General features: G+C 50.5%; 1 protein-coding gene across 2 annotated transcripts in view; it reads left to right on the top strand.

The window, feature by feature from the left end:
• RRBP1 (ribosome binding protein 1) overlaps positions 1–19,814 on the top strand; it is a 62,653-nt gene that overhangs the window by 42,244 nt on the left and 595 nt on the right. The window contains exons 6-23 of one of the 2 annotated variants that reach the window (XM_060186407.1): positions 911–1,029; positions 2,802–2,955; positions 5,916–6,054; positions 7,663–7,832; positions 7,943–7,977; positions 10,168–10,258; positions 11,012–11,104; positions 12,784–12,876; positions 12,958–13,038; positions 13,194–13,283; positions 14,193–14,285; positions 14,591–14,662; positions 15,347–15,442; positions 16,004–16,087; positions 17,606–17,701; positions 18,298–18,381; positions 18,634–18,729; positions 19,170–19,313. In XM_060186407.1, the coding sequence (XP_060042390.1) occupies positions 911–1,029; positions 2,802–2,955; positions 5,916–6,054; positions 7,663–7,832; positions 7,943–7,977; positions 10,168–10,258; positions 11,012–11,104; positions 12,784–12,876; positions 12,958–13,038; positions 13,194–13,283; positions 14,193–14,285; positions 14,591–14,662; positions 15,347–15,442; positions 16,004–16,087; positions 17,606–17,701; positions 18,298–18,381; positions 18,634–18,729; positions 19,170–19,313 (1,830 nt within the window). The remainder of the gene's footprint in view (positions 1–910; positions 1,030–2,801; positions 2,956–5,915; positions 6,055–7,662; positions 7,833–7,942; positions 7,978–10,167; positions 10,259–11,011; positions 11,105–12,783; positions 12,877–12,957; positions 13,039–13,193; positions 13,284–14,192; positions 14,286–14,590; positions 14,663–15,346; positions 15,443–16,003; positions 16,088–17,605; positions 17,702–18,297; positions 18,382–18,633; positions 18,730–19,169; positions 19,314–19,814) is intronic. The other variant, XM_060186411.1, reaches the window with a different exon arrangement.

Here is a 19,814-nt window from a genome sequence, read left to right on the forward strand (position 1 = left end):
GTAAGGTGTGAAATATGCTTTAAAAGGCACTTTATAAAGACAGCCTGGTCCCAGGTAGCCAGCCCTGTATCTCGTCTCCTTGGTGCCAGGTTTTCAGCCTCCAGCTTGGTCTGTGTACCTGCCCTCTGCTCACGGTGGAATGGCCATGGGAGTTCAGAGGGCAGGGAAGGAGGCTTCCTAGGGTAAATGGAGGCTGTGAATTGTGATCATGTGCTTCTACTCAGTCTTCCAAAGAGTATGAACCATGGGGCCTGGTGGTGGCATACCTGTTGAGTGTATACATTATAATGTGCAGGGCCAGGTTCAAGCCCCTGGTCCCCATCTGCATGAAGGAAACTTCACGAGCGGTGAAGCAGAAGCTGTGCTGCAGGTATCTTTCTTTCTCTCTCTCCCTCTTCTTTCCCCCTTGATTTCTTTCTATCCTCTAAATAAGTAATGGGAAAAAAATAGAGTAAAAGCTATAAGTTAGTGGGCCCTTGTTTTAGTGGTCCTCCCTGCTTGGGGTAGGGATAGTCAAGCTCTTAAGGGTGGTTTTCTGCAGAACATTCCATTGCTAACTTTGCTGTTAAAATCTGGTCTCTGCTTTGTCTTTCTTTCTTTTCCTATTTTTATTAGTGATTTAATAATGGTTTACAAGATTTTTTAAGATTCCAGGGGTTTACTTCCATACCACACCCACCACCAAAGTTCTGTGCTCTCCTCTTGCTCTCCCCATGATAATCATCATAGTTCTCTCAGAGTCTTAGAGACAGTTTGGCTTTACTTATTTATTTACAAGTTTATGTGTTTCAATTCCCTATATTCTGCATATGAGCAAGACAGTCTTGTAGTTGCCTCTCCCTTCCTTACTTGTTTAAGTTTACTCTTTGTAAAGCCAGTCAACTCTGATTCTCCACTGATGACTTTTCAGATTCGGACTCTTCAGGAGCAGCTGGAGAATGGCCCCAACACGCAGGTGGCCCGTCTACAGCAGGAGAACTCCATCCTGAGGGATGCCTTGAACCAGGCCACAAGCCAGGTGGAGAGCAAGTAAGTTCCATACTCTAGCTGGTCTCAGCATCTGCTTCTTTGGGGTTTTGCAGACAAGGTCCTTGGGCTTCTGAATCTGTGTATGTGTGTATGTGTGAGGGGTGGGGGGGTTGCTTTAAATCCTTGCAGGGGCTGGGCCTGGTGTGGCAGCCTTGCTCAGTCCCCACACCTGTGTGCATGGGGTGACTCTGTTTCTGCTCACTCCTCAGAGGGGTTTTTCTCCCCACCATCTTCTGTCTAGTTCTGAGTAGCTGATCCTTCCTATATGTGCCTGGACCTCTCATGGTCAGGGAGAGCAGGTGAGCTCCAGCCTGCTTGTGGCTGATGAGATGGTGCCAGCCACTTACTTTCCTGGAAGAGCAGACCCTCTTTTTATGCCTCTCTTTACAGTATCCTGTTATGAGTCTTTTCTATAGTCCTTATTGTGGCCAAAGTTTCACACCCAAGTGGGCTGTCTCGTTTCAGTCTATTGTGGCATAGGAACCTGACATGGGCCCTGGGTTCCTCTGTTTACTGGAGATGGCTCTCCTGTGTTGGGGGGCGGGGAGGTATCTACTCCCACGATACCATTGTTTCATAGCATAGGCCCGGCCTGCTTAGTAAGGTTCTGGGTCTCAGTATAGCCTCTCAGGAGCTTGAGTGTTAGAAAGTCCACCCTGTGTGGCTGAACTGTGTGGTCTCCCAACTCCCTGGTTTTGGTATCATAGTCTTAACAAGCTGGTTCATAGGAAGCCCTGCTGCATTTTTTTTTTTTTTTTCATGCTCCTTTGCCTTCTCTTGGCCTGAAGCCTCCTCAAGGGACTTTCTGAGGAAGTCTGTATTATCCCCAGAGAGTACCAGCACCCCTAGTTCTTGTGCCATGAAGGAAAGTCTATGTTCACATGTCAGTTTTTGTACAGAGTGAAATTATTAGGCCTTATTGCCTAGATTACTCTCTTCTGTCTGGAGGTTCCCCTGGGTGTATGTACACATCTCTATCCCCATCCTTCCTATTGGCAGATTGGAAGTTTGTGGCCTGCATTTCCTCAGCAGCCACAAGCAGAAGGTGAACACTGGCATGGAGCTCTCTCTGGGCCCCCTCACATAGAATCCACTGAGATCTCCTTCTTAGGGGGTTATAAAAGCTGGACTCCAACCCCCCTGCGGTAGTGCTACTGTCTCAGTCAGACTATGGATGCTTTGCCTTGTATGGGACAGCCTCTCCCTAAGGTTCAAATCAGTCCCAGTAGGCTATCTCCCGACCTCCAGCTGCTGTCCTAGATGCTTCACCTAGTCTCTTGAGTAGGCTCTTGTCTTCAGTCTTATTCTTATAATGTGTGTGAGCTGATGGCCTGGGAAGATGGCCTCTGTGTCCAGAAACTCACCCAACCCAAGCTATAGAAGCGCAAAGCTCTTGGCCAGATTTCTTGCTGCCTCCACTTGGCCTGACGTTCCTTCCCAGAATTGTGGACAGAAGGTCCTACCTTGAAGAGGGATTTTTTTTTTTTTTTTTTTTTGCCTTATCCTTAAGGTGGCCTCTTAGTTTGATGGGACACTGGGTGCTTTAGTGCACTTTTTTGCTGATAAAGAAGCATCTTTGGTCAAAATACCTCAGACCCCTCACCTGGCTGCCACGCAGAAGGTGCTTTGGTGATAGCTCCAAGGCTTGATTAACAGTAGTTGTAAAAGATGGCTCGGACTGCTGTCTCAGTCATTGCAGGCAGCTCTCAGCCTGAAGAGAGCTGATGAGTGCCCTCTTCTGTCTGTCAGTGGGGCTGGTGACTATCTTATAGGCAGAACGCAGAGCTGGCAAAGCTCCGACAGGAGCTCAGCAAAGTCAGCAAGGAGCTGGTGGAGAAGACGGACGCCTCACGGCAGGAGGAGCAACAGCGGAAGGCTCTGGAAGCCAAGGCATCCTCCTTTGAGAAGCAGATCCTGCAGTTGCAGGTAAGTTGCGTCCATTTACCACTGCCCACTAAGCCTATCTTCATACAGGTGTGGACCAGGTTTTGCTAGACCACACTGAGTCATCTTTTCCCAAGTATGACTATGCAGCCAGCAAAGGCCTGGGACTGGAACCCTCAGCCGGCCTTCTTAGAAGTAATGATAGCTAGTTAGCATTGAAGGGCACTTCTGAATGTGACACATTATTCTAACTAGTTCACAAGCATTAATTAGTGCAGCTAATTCTCATTGTAACTTTATGAAGCAAATCACTATTACTATCTGTAGTTTACTCTTCAAAAAGTTTGTAGTGCAGAGAAGCTGAGTAAGTACCCAGAATTCACACAGACAAAGACCAGACCCCTCTTCCCTATCAGCTCCAGAGCTGCACTTTTCCCTCCACAACACACAGCCATAGTACAGCTACACTAGAGCCTGCCCAAGAGGTGGGCAGCTGTCTTTCCTTTCTCTAGGTATGGCTTAAAAACTTCGATTTTCCTAAGCGGATGGCTGTTCTCCTTCAGAGGAAAGATTGCCCATTTACCCAAAGTGCACTGGGCAACTCTCACTCTACCTAGCGGCCTGATGCCCACTAGTCTGTCAACTTCTGGATCCCATAGCCAACCTGTTTTGGAGCAAGACGACCAGATGTGGGCAGTAATCATGAGTGTGCCTTGATATCACACCTGATTTTTGTAGATAATAAGAAAATGCTGACTTTCCTCCACGATGAGAAGGGCTTTAGACATTTCTTCAGCATAATTATTTATTTAATATTTTATGTATTTATTATTGGATAGAGACAGAAAAATTGAGAGAGGGTGAAATAGAGAGAGAGACAGATACCTGCAGCCCCGCTTCACCACTTGTAAAGCTTTTTCCCTGCAGGTGAGGACCAGGGAATTCAACCCTGGTTCTTGAGCACTGTAGTTAATATGTGTGCTTAACCAGGTGTGCCACCACTAGGCCCCTCTTCAGCATAATTATTAAAGCCAGGTTGTAGCATATGGAACAGTGGGACTGTCTTATCAAAGGAACGAGAAGAGCCAGGTGGTTGTGCACCCAGTAGAGTGAACATATTACTATGGACCCTGGTTCAAGCAAAGCTCCCAATCCCCACCTGCAGTGGGGGAAGCTTCACACATGGTGAATCAGTGCCACAAGTGTCTTTCTTTCTCCCTCATTCTCCTTCTCTGTTTATGTCACTATAAAATTTAAAAAGGAAAAAACTGGCTACTGGAAGTGTTGGATTTGTTGTGTAGTCACTGAAGGGAGGAAGGGAGGACAGCAAGTACAAAATGGTCTGAGTGTTTGAGGATAAAGAGGCTAAAAGGGATCAGAGCCGAATAAGCAGGATTTGGATGGTTTGGGTAGAATTGTAATGGATGGTTTGGGTAGAATTGTAATGGATAAGTTGGTGTTCACTGATTTTTTTTTTGTTTGTTTTTCATATTACATGGTCACACCCAGCCTAGTGAGATTCGCACCACTGGAGTAGACCTGGCAGTGGTTGTGTTTTAAAGGTTCCCATTTAGTTCCGGTGTGAAGTGGGAGAGAGAGAGAGATCTACAGCCCTCCTTTACCTCCCTCATGAAGCATTCCCCCTGTAGGTGGGGACTGAGAGCTTGAACCCAGGTCCTTGTGCTTTGCAACATGTGCACTCAACAAGGTGTGCTACCAGCCAGCCCCCACATGTGACATTTCTATAGCACTTTCTGGGGCTGGCTCTTACCAGTAAGTCCCGGACACCAAGCACCCACTGCCCTCCCAGGCCTTAGGCTCCTCATCCTCAGCCTGTGGCCACAGAGTGTTCATACTTTCCTATCTGACACCAAAGACTCAGAGGGAGGTGAGGACCACTGGTGGTGAGGGCGATCAGGTGTGTCTTCCTCATCATACTTCCTGGTGCTGACAGTGAGGCCCTTGCTGTATGCCGCAGGGCTCAGTCTTGAGCATGACAGTACTGCCTGTCTAGTGGGGTGGTTGAGGTTAACCACGTTATGCCTGGAACCTTGGCTTACACAGAAATGCAGCTTAATAAGTGAACTCAAGGGCCCACTCAGGGAGACTTCCCAATTAGAGGTTGAGGTTGTAGGAAGTATCTCTGTTCATGCTGAGTAAAAACGGGGTGCTGTCTTCTTTGTAATTCATCTTCCTTCATCTGAAATGTCTGCATGCTCAGCCCGCTTTTTGGAGGTCAGGGTGGTTGTGGTCTCCAAGCTTTGCTCTTACTTTAGCAGTCTAGGAGACTTTTAAAAAGTCATGTAAGGAGGGGCTGGGTGGTGGCATACCCGCCTGAGAGCACATGTTACTATATGCAGGGATCTGCGTTCAAGCCCTTAGTCTCCACCTACAGGGGGACACTTGACAGTGCAGCAAGTGTCTCTCTTTTCTATCTATTTCTCCTTTCCTTCCTGATTTCTGTCTCTACTCAAAAACAAAAAGGTAATATAAGGACCCAGGTGGTGGCATACTTGCTAAAACACACCATGTACAAGAACCCAGGTTCAAACTCTTGGTCCCCACCTGCACAGGGGAAGCTTCATAAGTGTTGAAGCAGTATTGTAGGTGTCTCTCACTTGCTTTCTCCTTGTCAGTTTCCCCTTCCCTTTCAATTTCTCTGTCTCTATCCTAAATACATTAAAAAAAAAACCAGAAAAAAAAATTAAGTAATAAAATAAAAAGTCATGTAAAGGGTCAACAAAATAGCTCACCTGGATAGTGTGCTGCTTCGCCATGTGCACGGCCCAGGTTTGAACCCAGCCCCCATAGCATTGAAGGGAGCATCGTTGCTGTGTTTCAATTTCTCTCTCTGCATCTCTAAAAAGAAAGAAGGAAGTCATGTAGAGACTGTTGAAGGTAAAAAAGAGAGAGACAGTAGAAGAGCATAAAGAGCTTCCTGTCTTCCTGGACCTCAGCACTTGGGCCCCCTCACGGCCCTTTGCCCTCTGTTCTATTTGTAGACATCTCACAAAGAGAATGAGGAGGCCCTGCAGAAGCGCCTGACCGAGGTCACCGAGGAGCTCTCCCGCTCACAGTCAAGCCACGCCAGTCTCCGAGCGGATGCTGAGAAGGCCCTGGAGCAGCAGCAGAAGATGGCTGGTGAGCGCTGAGTCCCATCCTAGAGGCTACTAGTGCTGGGTGGCTGATGGGTTCCATGCAGGCTTCTGGTCCACACACTGACTGGCCTTGTTGAGCCAGAACGTGTGATGGGCCAGTCCAGATGGTGAGTGACAGCAGAATCCCTATGCTTGCCCCTCAAAAAGTCTGAGGCAAGGATTGCAGTCTCCTCAAGGGAATGCTGGAGGTATGCAGAGGTCAGGCCCTGGCTTGTGGAGGGGACTAGGCATAAGGGTGATCCTGCAGGGACTGGGCTGGGGTGCCACCAGGGGGCTTAGAAGGTCCTAGCATTGAACTGTGGCTGAGCCAAGGTGCTCCTAGGCCACTGCTGGCCTTCACAGCTGACTACAGTTGAACTTGCTGGTTCTCTTGGATTAGTTAGCTTAAGAAGCCACATGTGAAAGATGGGTATGTTGACCCCCTGTGCTTGCAGGTTATCTTCATGATCAAGTGAAAAAGTTGGGAGTGCTGGGAACCCCAGGAGAAGAAAGACAGACAGCTTAGTGGTCATTTGCTCACCAGTGTATCCCAAGGGACTGTTGAAGACTGAGCACTGATTGGGCACCAGTGGCCAGTCCAGAAATAAAGCAGAGACAGCAGGGTTGTATTCTAGCGAGAGAACCAGGCAGTCAGGTAGACAAATGGCCCAGCAGCAGGCTCACACAGCCATGTGCTCTGCAGGCCTCAGAGAGTTAACGTGACCCAGAGCTGGGTGGGAAGCTGTTTCTATGACGGGCCACATAGTCAGTATTTTGCACTTTGTGGGCTATGCAGTGTCTGTCACAGCTGCTCAGTTCAACTGCCCTGGCACAAAAGCAGCCCCAGACAGTATAGAAGCAGACAGGCCTATGTCCCAATAAAGCTTTACTTACAGGCAGTCAGCTGAGAGTGACCTGGGCACCTGGTCTGCTGACTTGTTCTGATGGACCACATGTGGCTTTAGACTAAGTGTCCAGAGCAGACCTCTCTGAGGTGGAGGGGATCTTTAAGCCAAGATATGGATGACAGGAGGGGGAAACCCCACAAAGAAGAGAAAGGGACATAAAGTGCCAACACAGGGCTCTTGAGTGGTGGGTACCAGGGCCTAGGCAGAACTTCATCTGGAAATGACAGGCTGGGCCTGGCTTTGGGAATGTCAGGTCTGAGGGGTTCTCCTAGTTATAAACCCAAAGGTGATTTTTAGAGCCATAGAACTTATCCAGTGTCGTTTAGGGGGAGAATTCACAGGAGAAGGGGGTACAGGGTGGGCTCTGCCTGCACTGAGAAATGGGGGAGATATGGCTAGTAGGGTTTACTTTAGTCTAAAGACTCTTGTTTCATTATTTGTGCCCTTGTCTCAGCTAATATGAGCTAGTCTAGAGGATAATTGTATATTGAAACTGCTGCTACAATCTCTTGTGGATTTCCATAATTTTTCCTGATGTGATCACTCCCCACTCATGAGTCATGGCAGAAGTATGACTTTAAACCCCCTAGATACACAAAGGAGACAAGGAAGCAAGCCCCACATGCTATGGAGATCATGGTGAGGGTGGTTATCCCAGCCTTTCCTGTACCTGACCTGCTCTTGCTCCCCTGTTCCTGCCACAGAGCTGCATAGCAAGCTGCAGTCCTCCGAAGCTGAGGTGAAGAGCAAGTGTGAGGAGCTAAGTGGGCTCCATGGACAGCTCAAGGAGGCCAGGGCAGAGAATTCACAGCTCACAGAGAGAATCCAGTCCATTGAGGCCCTGCTGGAGGCGGGCCAGTCCCAGGATGCCCAGGTCTGTGGGGCCAACAGATGGGAGTGAGATTATCATTCAATAAGTGGGCCCTTTACAAGCTCCCACTGGAGGTGAGGCTTCTGGTGACAAAGTTTTCTGTCTCATTCCAGGCCAGACAAGCAGAAACTGACCAGCAGCAGGACCGGTAAGTGGAGATAGAGTGCTGAACCTTCCTCAAGGAGAACCCCTTTCAGGGGACAGGGGATAAGGATAGGCCTGGATAGGAGAGAAGACAGCTTTGCAAATAGCTCTGGGACTCCTCCTGAGAAGCGTCTGTGTGCAGAGAGGCAGGTTTCTCAGCTGGTGTGGTGTGAAGCCCTAGCTATCTCCCATCCACCTCACTCCTAATGGGGAGGACTAGCTGGAATCTCATGTCTACATGTGAAGGAACTGAGGTCATAAGTCAAGGGGGAGAATGGTTACACACCCAGAGTAAAGATCCTAGAGCTTGTCCAGGCTCCACAGGGCAAATGGTTTTCCTTTGTCTACGAGATCACGTCATTGCTGGCAGCCCAGCACCATGCAGGGTTCTGCAGCTGTTTATTTTCTATCGCTAAGGATGGAGCTAACACTTGGGTGGAGTGACTATGGGTGGGGGAACCTAGAGTCCTTTGTACTGGCACCTCTGCATTCTTGAGCAGATGCCCATAGCCTCAGGAGTTGGGTTCTGACTGCCATGGCCAAAGGCCATAGTAGACGACAGAAGAGGCATGGAGGTGTCATTCTCTACTGTCTGGCAGTGTGTGTATGTATGTAGCGGGGGGTGGGGGTGGGGCACTAGCCAAGGCAGTCCTCAGACATGTTCCCCAGTGTCAGGTTTAGGAGCTGAGAAGAAAATCCAGAGGACCCAGAACCCATTGTGGAAGACCCAGAACCAAATCTGTTCTGTCTTTCTGTTACTGTGTGCTTTTTTCCAGAAAGCTTGGAGACCTTTGCTCACATGACTTAACATGGTAGTATTTGTTAGTGCAGAGAAGTTGTATTTGAGGTGTTTGTTCTTGTGTCTTAAGATCAAACTCAGGCCACATAAGGAACTACTGGGGTATTTGTATTATATTGCAAATAGGGTCAGCTTTAATTTTATATAATATAGATGTGCTTAGTTGACATTGCTTTTTTAAAACTTCCTTTTTAGCCAGTTTATCTGAATGTCACATCTAGGCCACACCATCCTGATCTGATGTAGAGCTCAGGAAGTAGATGATGACTACGGTTGTCTAATGCAGGGGAGCTTGAGAGAAAAGCTGTGAAGGATTCCAGCAGAGCTTCCTGGAGTTAGGATCAAGGTTCTAGGATTTCCAACACCCAGAAATCAGCAGTAGTCTTCAGGCCCATTATAAGCCGTAGCTAGGATCAAAGTGTGATGGGGTGAAACATCCAGGACTCAGGGTAATTGATATGCTGGGCCCACGCTGAAACTGTCCTCAGTCCTAACATGCATTTAGTATGTGGTGATCTTCAGAAAAAGATAAAGATATGCCCATCTGGCCACCAGTAGCCAGACCCTTCCTCCCCACTGCTGATGAGAGCCCCCGCTGACACATCCAGTTGTGCCAATACAAGTCTACATGGATTGCCCTGGGCTTTAGACTTCACATGTCCCTTTGCCTGAATCTCATGAGGAAGAAGCCATGTGACAGTGTTCTTAGAAGCTGTCAGGGTTCTAGTAGCTGTAGCATCTCACTCTCTAGATGTTGAGGTTCAAGAAGCCCACTGAACCCCTGAATATGGAATTCTTGGGCCTGACACCTCACCAACCCTACAGCCTCTAGGCTCACCGTGGGGCTATGCTTAGAGCCAGGACACAGGACTGGGGAGGGGCCTTTAGGTCTCAGCAGAGCCAGGCTTTGGACTAATGATTGCCATATGTGTAACCTGTGGCGAACTCCTGAGGGATTTGCAGGAGGTAACAAGGCCAATTGAATTTCTAGCTCAGATGTCCTCTGAGAAGGTCCAGCTGCTCTTTTGAAGGCCAGGTGTAGCCAATAGAGAAAGCAGCCTAATGTGTTCGCTGGGGACAGAACATCCTGAAAACCCCACTGTCTGGGAGCTTATCTGCAATGACCACTGAGACTCTGGTAGCTTCTGGTATCTGCATCCTGGACATTCAGGATGAGAGGAGAGGCAAGAGCTCAGCACCCTTGAAATTTTGTGCCTTGGCAGGTGGTTGGGGCCATGAGGGAGACTCATACCTCCCCTTCTGCCCTGAGTGGCTCCACCTAAGAGGTACTTAGGCTGGGGTGGGTGTCCCAGAAGAGAATGGGGCCCTCCAGAGACAGGACCTGTGAAGGCCACACTCTCTAAGCCTGTCAGTGATCACACCATCTCCCTTCAGTGTCAAGGAGCTGGAGTCCCAAGTGAGGTGTATGGAGAAAGAGGCCACTGAGCTCAAGGAAGCAGTGGAACAGCAGAAAGCGAAGAACAATGTGAGTGTTGGGTTATGAGCTGGGGTTGGGAGAACAGGCTTGCCATGTGAAATCTGCCCTGGGCTGTTCAGCAAAGGGGTCAGCTCTCCTCTTGCCATCCCATCGTAGTACTATGACCAAACTCCTGCCTTCCCCTGGAGATGGGGGGTCCTCCCCTGCTCTTCCCCTCAGTTCATCAGAAGTCCCAGGGCAGGCACCCACTGGATCACATGCCCACACATGTCCCCATGATGAAAACATTGATGATTGGCCGGGCCTGAGTCACATGGTCATTCTGGAGCCAGGAAGCTGGGTCAAGAGGGGACTAGAATCCCCTCCCCAGAGTAACGCATGCTCCTCACCAGCCTTCATGACCACCACTACTCAGCCCAGGCTTACTGACTGCCCTGGACCTCTCTGTGCCTGGCATGGTCAGAGCCAGCCAAGGAGTCGGTGCTTGCTGTGTGCTCTCTCTCAGGAGCTAACCCTCTGTCCTTTCCCTCCATGTGCCACCCTCCACCCGTATTTGACCACAGTACTTTGGCCTTGTGGTAGTGCGGCCCAAGAGAGGTTGTGTGGACACAGACCAAGCGAAAGGGCATTCTGTCCCTGTGCAGGCCGCTGTGGGGTAATTGAGTAATGTTACGAGGGTTCTGCAGCTTTGCCTCGCTGATGTGCCTCGATGCAGATTTGTCTGGCTGAGGCAGTTTATGGAGGAATGTGTCAGTGGCTGGCTTGACTTCCTGCTGACTTTATCCACATGTCCCCTTCCAGGACCTCCGAGAGAAGAATTGGAAGGCAATGGAGGCTCTGGCCTCAGCAGAGAGAGCCTGTGAGGAGAAGCTTCGCTCCCTGACCCAAGCCAAGGTTGGTACCCATCCTGTCCTCAGCTGGCATTGGGCAACACAAACTACATGCACAACAGTCTTGACCCTGAGCTGCTCAGAATGCCACAGCAGGGACTGAGGGGCTGGCACACAAAATACCCTGTGCCTCAGCATCTACTTCTCTTCCCTGCAATGTCCCTTGATCACTTTTCCTTAGCTGGACCATTTAACATTTTGTTGGTGACAGGGGAGCCATGAGGCCTCGAGCCCATCTGGCTGTGCCCCCTTTGAGAAAGAGGGTAGGTATCTTTAGCTGTTAGGAATCCCTGTACTGTATCAAGACAGGGGATGGAGGAAGTGTAGGTGTCTCCAGAGCTCTTTCCAGAAGCAGCTCAGACTGTGGCTAGGAGAAAAAAAGGCTTATAGCAGCAGCCTCAAGGAGGGGTTCAGTTGCTGCCCTTGGCCCTGATGAAAGGCCTGAGGCAGCCAGACCTCCCCTCTCAGCCTTGCTTATGCGGAATGAATGTCCTGCTGGCTTGAACTTACAAATGACATTCATGAGTGGCAGGAGGCCGAAGGGTGAGAAGAGGACCCTGAGAGGAGGTGGGAGGTGGGAGGTGGTCTGGCCTTGTGTCACTCTGCTTCAGCTGCACTTGAAAGCAGCTGGTCATTTCCTCCCCACTCTCACTCCCCCAGTCCCAGCCCCAGAACGAGAACTTCTCGGCTCACCTGTGGCTTATGGTGGTGCTGGGTATTGAACCTGTGACCTTGGAGCCTTGGGCATGAAAGTCTTTTATTTTTATTTATTTATTTATTTTTATTATACTCTTTTCTCCATGTTTTGAGCCAGAGCCTCCAAAGGACAGACGGCGCTCTTAACTACAGCCAAGCCCCTGTGCCTCGCAAAATGGGAGTACTGACCTGCCTACACCTCCAGGATCACTGGCAACCATGCCTGGCTCAGGTGGTTGCTGAGAAAGACATTTTATCATCTTCTCCTGGCTCCCCAGCACATGACTGTTTGCACACGTGCACACACACATGCAGTGCACTTGGAAGTGAAGAATCACTTGAGCCCACATGCCTATTGGGAAGTGCTGGAGGATATAGCTACTGACTTGTGGGCCAGCCCTGTCCCCCTACCTTAGAGCTGAGTTTGTTTGTTTGTTTTGTTTTCTCCAGGGTTATTGCTAGGGCTCGATGCCTGCACTATGAATCCATTGCTCCTGGAGGCTATTTTTCTCATTTTGTTGCCCTTGTTGTTGCCCTTGTGTAGTTGTTATTGTTGTCATAGCTGTTACTGGATAGGACAGAGAGAAATGGAGAGAGGAGGGGAAGGCAGAGAGGAGGAGAGAAGGACACCTGCAGACCTGCTTCACTGCTTGCAAAGCGACCCCACTGCAGTTGGAGAGCTGAGGGCTCAAACCAAGATCCTTAACACCGGTCCTTGAGCTTTGCGCCATGTGCGCTTAACCTGCTGTGCTACCACCCAGCTCTGAGCTTAGTCTTTGAAACTGAACTGCCACAGACAAGGGGAGCAAGACATGCTCAGCACTGAGGCTAAATACCCACCATCACCACCATGAAATATCTTCATTCCCTGTCCGACTCCTCTCTTCCTGGGTTGAAGGCCCAAGCTCATTGCTGGATACTTTTTCAGGATACTTCTTCAGGACTGTGTTAAACTTCTAGGACTGAATTTTCTCCTTCTCTCTACAGGAGGAATCAGAAAAGCAGTTCCACCACACGGAGTCACAGACCAAGGAGGTCTTGCTTGCTCTGTTCCCGGCACTTTCCACCTTAGCACACCAGGTAGGAAGGAAGGGCAGTCACATGGGACCCCATGTTCACAGGGACTATTTTGAGTCCTTACCCTTGTACATTTTGTTGTAGAATTATGCCAACTGGCTACAGGAACTCAAAGAGAAAGGCTCCAAGCTATTGCCACAACCACCAGCTAGCACAGATTCCTCAGTAAGTGTGGTGGCAGCGTGAGTCTCTGCTGAGGCTGATGCTGTCACTCTTGCCTGCACCCCACCTTGTAGGGGAGGGGGCCTAGAGCCATTTCCTCAGCAGCTGGCAGAAGAATGTTTGTGTATGGCTAACCTTGCCCTGCCCTCTGCCCACAGGACCTTGCCTCCAAGCTGAGGGAGGCTGAGGAGACGCAGAGTACACTGCAGGCTGAGTGTGAGCAGTACCGCGCCATCCTGGGTCAGACGGTAAGTTATGACCACCTGGGCCTTGGAGAAGGCCCACAGAGTGGGGAGAGTTCTCGGGGCCTGTGGCAAAGGAGGCAGTACAGAAAAGCCAACTGCCCAGCCCTGGGAAGGAGCCCCAGGTCCTATAGCTCTGTGTGACCCTGTGCAAGTTCCTTATTCTGAACCTCATGTCTTTGGCTGAATGGTAAAGAGTTAAAAGGTACTTGGTCTTTGCTGCTACAATGCTAAGGAGATTCCAGGTTTCAAGTGTGGGGCTGGCTGCCAGCAGGTGAAGTAATTCAGCCATCACAAGGAATAGCCGGGGAAGGGGGAGAGAAGAATAACTGACTGATGGTGAGCTTAAAGCCACTCTCTGACTATAAGAATTGTGCCAGTTCTAGCCCCACTGCTCCTAGTCCCAGGCCACCAATGAGATTGGCACTGGTGGCAAATCCAACAGATTTTTTTTTTTAACTTTCATTTTTATTTGTTAGGTAGGGACAGAGAGAAATTGAAAGAGGAGGGGGTGATAGTGAGGGAGAGAGACAAAGAGACACCTGCAGCCCTGCTTCACCACTTGTGAAGCTTTCCCCCTGCAGGTGGGGACCAGGAGTTTGAACCTGCGACCTTGCTCACTGTAATGTGTGTGCTTAACCAGGTGTGCCACCACCTGGCCCCAAATCCAACAGATTTAAAGAGTCTCAATGGCCTCATTCCTCCATGTGACCCCATAGCCAGTGTTTGCACACTGACCAGAGCGCTCCACAGTGGCCTGTCTTCCCTCCCCATGTGACACTGCAGAAATCAGAGCTGAACCACAGAATCAGCCAGGTGTCATCCCAGAGGAGACTGGGAGATGCAGTGGACATTTATTTATGTGGGGTGGGGCCTCTGGGGAGTAGCCCCTGGCTCAGTGTCACTCCCCTCCAGGAAGGTATGCTCCAGGACCTGCAGAAGAGTGTGGAGGAGGAGGAGCAGGTGTGGAAGTCCAAACTGAACACCTCAGAAGAGGAACTACAAAAGGTACTGGCCCTCCCCAAAGCCTAGCCCAGAAGCATTGCTCTAAGGAGCCGCTCCTTTGGAATTCAAAGAGCGCTTACTAGAGATAGACAGCTAGGTCACTGGGGAGGCGAGAAGCGGCTGGGTTTTGGTGACGCCATGTAAACTATGGTTGCACAATGCTACCCTAGGGAAAGATGGCTGGGTTCTGCTCAGAGAGAGTAGTGCTGCTGGGCTTCCTTGGAGATGGGTCTGTGTAAAGAAACTGGCTGGGGACAAATCCCCTCCAGAGACTCGAGTTGACTGGGTCTCCCTCCCTTGCTTTGTAGTCACGGGTCAAAGTGAAGCATCTCGAAGAGACTGTCGAGAAGCTCAGAGGAGAACTTGAAAGTTCAGATCAGGTACGTGGCATGTTCTACTCCCAAAGCTCCTCTCCTCTTCCTTACACACACTCAGAGGCCCCTTTGTTACTTCCCCTAATGAACAGCATGTGACTCCCCCCGACCCACCCAGAGCACTACTCAACTCTGGTTTATGGTGGTGCTAGGGATTGTACCTGGGACCTCAAGCCTCAGACATATATGACTTTTGCATAACCATTATGCTATCTCCCCCTGGCCCCGGTAGTATGTGTTTACAGAAGCTAGTGCAGTTTTTCAGTCCTACTTGTCCCTAGTGAGGCTCATTTGCCACCCACAGCTAGAAGCAACCATGGTCCCTGTGCAGAATGCTCAGTCCTGGGAACCAGTGGCTTCTGAGCCATGAGAGGTGTGTGCACAGTGGGCCCCTGGCTCCCTAAAACACTGTAGCCAACCCTGCCTTAAAGAAGAAAGTCCTAGTGTCCACCTAGCAAGTAAATCTAAGAGCTCACCTTTCCCTCCACCCCATACCTCACCCCATTTTGAGCCTATGCCAGGACCCTGCACCTAGGGTTCAGGCACTATTTTCTGTATGGTATTGTCTTCACCCACTTGCTTCTGCCTGACAATTCTGTCTGTGCCCTTATCATCCAGGGCCAGCCAGACTTGAGCTTCCATTGTCCTGTTTCCCGTGGTTTGTTCTGATCTCTTTGTCTCCCCATTCAGGTGAGGGAGCACACCTCAAACCTGGAGGCAGAGCTGGAGAAGCACATGGCAGCTGCCAGCGCTGAGTGCCAGAACTATGCCAAGGAGGTGGCAGGGGTGAGTTTAACTCCGTGAGGACCTGCACAGCAGGGTCTCTGCTGGCCCGAGTTGCTTCTTCACAGCTGAACATGAGCGCAAAGTCCAAATTTTTGGGCTTTTCCCATAGGCCTTGTACCACCAGTCCTGAGGAGGGTGTCATGGGGTGGATTTTAGAGAGGAAGCCCCACCCACAGGAACCCCCACAGGGGTGAAGCCAGGTCGTTGTTGCAGCAAGAGAATGAATGCTCTATGTGACATGGGGGGCAGAGGGTGGAAAAGGGGGTGGTTTAAAGCTAATTTTTCTGACTAGTTAGAATCAGAAAGCACAAACCTGGCATATCAGTTGTGATCAAAAACCATACAGATTTTTGGCCCAGCTTTGCAGGTGATGGTCCTTAAGCATTTGAGAAGGCACCTGAATACTGCCCTGCAGCTGGAGGAGGCAGGGAGCCCCCTGCTGGCACACTTTGTCAAGTTCTTGAGAATCAGGGTTATAGGGTTACATTAGGTGCTGACTCACAGAAACTGATTTTCTCTTATCTCCTTTTCTCCCACCACCTCAATCTGTTTTCCTCCTAGCTGAGACAGCTTTTACTAGAGTCTCAATCTCAGTTGGATGCAGCCAACAGTGAAGCCCAGAAGCAGAGCAATGAGCTTGCCCTGGTGAGTACAGTTGGCCAGTTGGCATGGAGTTGGCGTGTGATGTGGGGTTGTATGTGTGAGGTGTTGTTATTTTGCCAGTTGTATGCTTGCATCCTATCAAAGGGAACTAAGGCAGAGTGGGTTTGCACCAAGTTAGCTGTTGGAGGCAGACTTCGGTTGTGCCTGTCAAAGGCCTCTGTGCATTTGTCCAAAAATCCAAGCCGAGCTGGCGGCTGGTAGAGCCACAGTGCTCACTCTGCACTTCTATTTTTTCCGTATACAACCTGACTCACTGTGAGCCTTGTATGAATCTGGACCCCTGGAGCCTGTGGTTTGACGGCTCTCACTCAGCATTGCTTAGGCCTCTGAGGAACTTGGCACTTTTCCCACCTTAGTGGTGTCTCAAACCAGGCCAGTCAAAACTAGAGACATGCAGAGGTGTGCTCTGAGCCTCATGCTACCAGCTGCCCCACTCTTAGACATCTGAGCTGCCAGATCCGTACTCACTGGACGTTCAGCCCATTCTTAGAGGCTGGCCTCATGGTCCCAGCGGACTCCAGGGCTGGGCTGAGGCAGCAAGCCTGCATAGCCACAGATGTATTCTGTTTAATGTGAGTCATCTTTGAAGAATGTTGAGTGAGTTGGCAGCATATAGAAACTGGGTGGTTTTGAACACAGATGTGTCTGGTTTTCTAAGGATACAAGGTCAGGTCTGTGGGGCCACCATTCCTACCGCAGCATTTGCTGATTCTTAACCCCTAAGTGATGGCTGGGGTCATTTGGGCCTTACCTGGGATCATCACACCAGAGGCAGTGCCCTCTGTGCTGAGGCAGCACCTGAGCATGAGGACCATTCACAGAGCCATTGTCTAAGCAGTGTCTGGGTGATAGGCCTCCCTGGGGAACATACCAAGAGAAGGCCACTTCTCATCATTACATGGCAGTTGGACTTTCAGGATTGGGCTCTTGAGGAAACATAAGAGCAAGCCCCATGTACTTTGGGGTGCCTATCTAAGCTGTACCTCATGGATCAGATCCCCCAGATTACCCCAACTAGAACCTCTACCCAGACTTCACAGGTGACATTGCTGCCTCTCCACATATAAGAATCTGGGGTCTTGGGATCTACTTAATGCATCAGTAGTGTGCCCCGCCCCATCCAAGTAATGAAACTCAAGAGTTGGGGGCACCTTATTAAGCAAGACTGTCATCTCAGAGTCTTTCCTAGATCCCAAACAAGGGCTCTGTTGTCACTGGCAAGTACTTTCCCACTTTCCTAACTTTACTGGCTGCATATTTGCTGTGCCCATTGAGAGGGTGTGTGTGTGTGTGTGTGTGTGTGTGTGTGTGTGTGTGTGTGTGTGTAGAGGGAGGGTTGCTGCCAGGGGAAGCTCTATGCAGCTAGCCTTGGAGCAGAGCAGTTCTCAGTATGGGATTATGGTCTGGGCCCCCAACCCATGGGGTCTGTGTGCATGGATGTATGTGAGGTGGATATGAGTTCAGCTGTGTACTGGCACAAACCCACCCCTCCTGTTTCAGGTCAGGCAGCAATTGAGTGAGATGAAGAGCCACGTAGAGGATGGTGACGTAGCTGGGTCCCTGGCTGCTCCCACAGCGGAGCAGAACCCCATGCAGGTTAGGGCGGTGAGAAGGTTCCCAGTTGTCTGTCACTAACCACCCACGTGTGTCCCCTCCACACCCCCGTTGGAGTGTAGGGTTGGTAGGCCTCTACCCAGATTCCCTGGCAGAGTCACTCAGGTTCTGAGGAAGCCACAGAGCAAAGGAAAGCCAGAGACAGTGAGCAGGTGTGGGGCTCTATCCTAACACTGTTGGGGGAGAAGGGTGGCCAGGCTCCTACCACCAGAGTTCTGATCTTCCACTGCATCCTTACTGGTGAGGCACTTGCTCTCCAGAATTGTAACCAAGCAGTGGTGTGCCTGGGTAGGATATTGCTGGGGGACCTGTGCAGTGGCTCTTGGGTAGTTTTGTCCCGTGTGTGGGTCTCATTTGCAGGTCCCATCAGCAGCTTTCTTACCTCTTCAGTTTTTATACCCTGGGGCTGAGCACCACTTGTCCAAAAGTACAGCTCTTGACTATAACACAGCTGACAGGTGGGCAGACAGAGGCCAAGATAGTGCAGCTAGCCAGAGGCAAGGAAAGACCAGAAGCACAGCTAAAACCTGAGCTCTTAGCCTGCCTGGGTTTCCAATGTCTGCTGTGTTTCCATACAGCTGAAAACGCAGCTGGAGCAGACAGAAGCCATCCTGGAGGATGAACAGACACGGCGACAAAAGCTCACAGCTGAGTTTGAGGAGGTCAGGCTCTGCCCGTGGCCCTGAGGCTCCACCAGCTTTTGGACCAGTCTTGGACTTTATCAGGGGAGGTGGGGGACTAGGCAGATGGGTGGGGGCTGGGGAATGGTGTGAGCCGGCAGAGGGAAGTCGTTACTCCATCTGGACCCAATCATGGTCACCCAACCACAGGCTTGGGCTGGGGTGCCCCCATCCCCAAGCAGGCTTCTTTGATCTCTGCGGTTTCCCCCTGACCTCCCTGTTCTCTCTGCTCAGGCTCAGAACTCGGTGTGTAGGCTACAAGAAGAGCTGGAGAAGCTCCGCAGCAATAGCTCCCTGGGCTCTTCAGAAGCAGAGACCTTAGAGCTGAAGGTAAAGAGTAGGGTCTGGCCTAGGATGTAGTGCAGGCCCAAGGGGAACCAACTCCATCCAGCCCTGAAACCAGCTCCCACTGTCACACCTGAGTGGGAAAAAAGTCATCTCAAGGCCTCTCTAGCTGACTTTGGGGACATGAACTCCCAAAGCTACAATATCATATAGTCATTGTTGCACTGGCCTACTATAAGCTCAGCCACTACAGTGGCTCAACAGTACCTGGAATATTCCCACAGTCCCAGTGGCTGGCTCTGCTGGCAGCCCTGGCAGATGCTAGGTAGGGCACAGACCTCACACGTCCACCCAGGTGGCTTGCGCCCATTGTCACTGTCTCTGGATGACAGATTTCACATCCCCAAAGGGGCCCCAATTCTCTGTCAGTGGCCTTCCTGCTGCATGTCACAGAAGACTGATCCCCTCAACCCTCTGACCCACAGGAGAGATTAGAAAAAGAGAAGAAATTAACCAGTGACTTGGGACGTGCTGCCACCAAACTGCAGGAACTTCTGAAGACAACACAGGAGCAGCTGGCAAAGGAGAAAGACACAGTGAAAAAACTGCAGGAGCAGCTAGACGAAACAGTGAGTGTCCTGGCCACAGAGAGCCACTAGCTCACTCCAGACTCCCCTCCCACCTTGATCCCTGAAGGCTGGTGAATGCCCCCACAGCAGGGTGTTCTGTCCAGGGTTGAGGGGCAGGACTCTGGGAAGCAGGACACATTGGAGAAATAAATCTTGAGACCGAGGCTTCTAGAAGCAGACACAGAGACAGGTGGCCTGCTGGCCCAGCACTTTTATTCTGCACCCTCCACTGGCAGTACACTCTGCACTCTGACCCCCCACTGTTGACCTTTACACCTACAGGGACAGTCCTTAGCAGACTCTAGAACCTGGAGGTGCTCTCCTGCTCTGCTCCCACCAGCCCCTAAGGCATCTGCTATAAAGTCCCTGAGTCAGCTCTGGCCCCCAGATGTGCTGGGATGGGCTCAGTGTTTTCAGATGGTACTGAATTAGTGTCAGTATTAGTCTGGGGGGGGTGAGGTGGGGGTGGAGATTAGAGTTCCCTTCAACCTCCTGGCCCCA

This window comes from Erinaceus europaeus, chromosome 1 (assembly GCF_950295315.1).
Source record: "Erinaceus europaeus chromosome 1, mEriEur2.1, whole genome shotgun sequence".
Taxonomy (NCBI): domain Eukaryota; kingdom Metazoa; phylum Chordata; class Mammalia; order Eulipotyphla; family Erinaceidae; genus Erinaceus; species Erinaceus europaeus.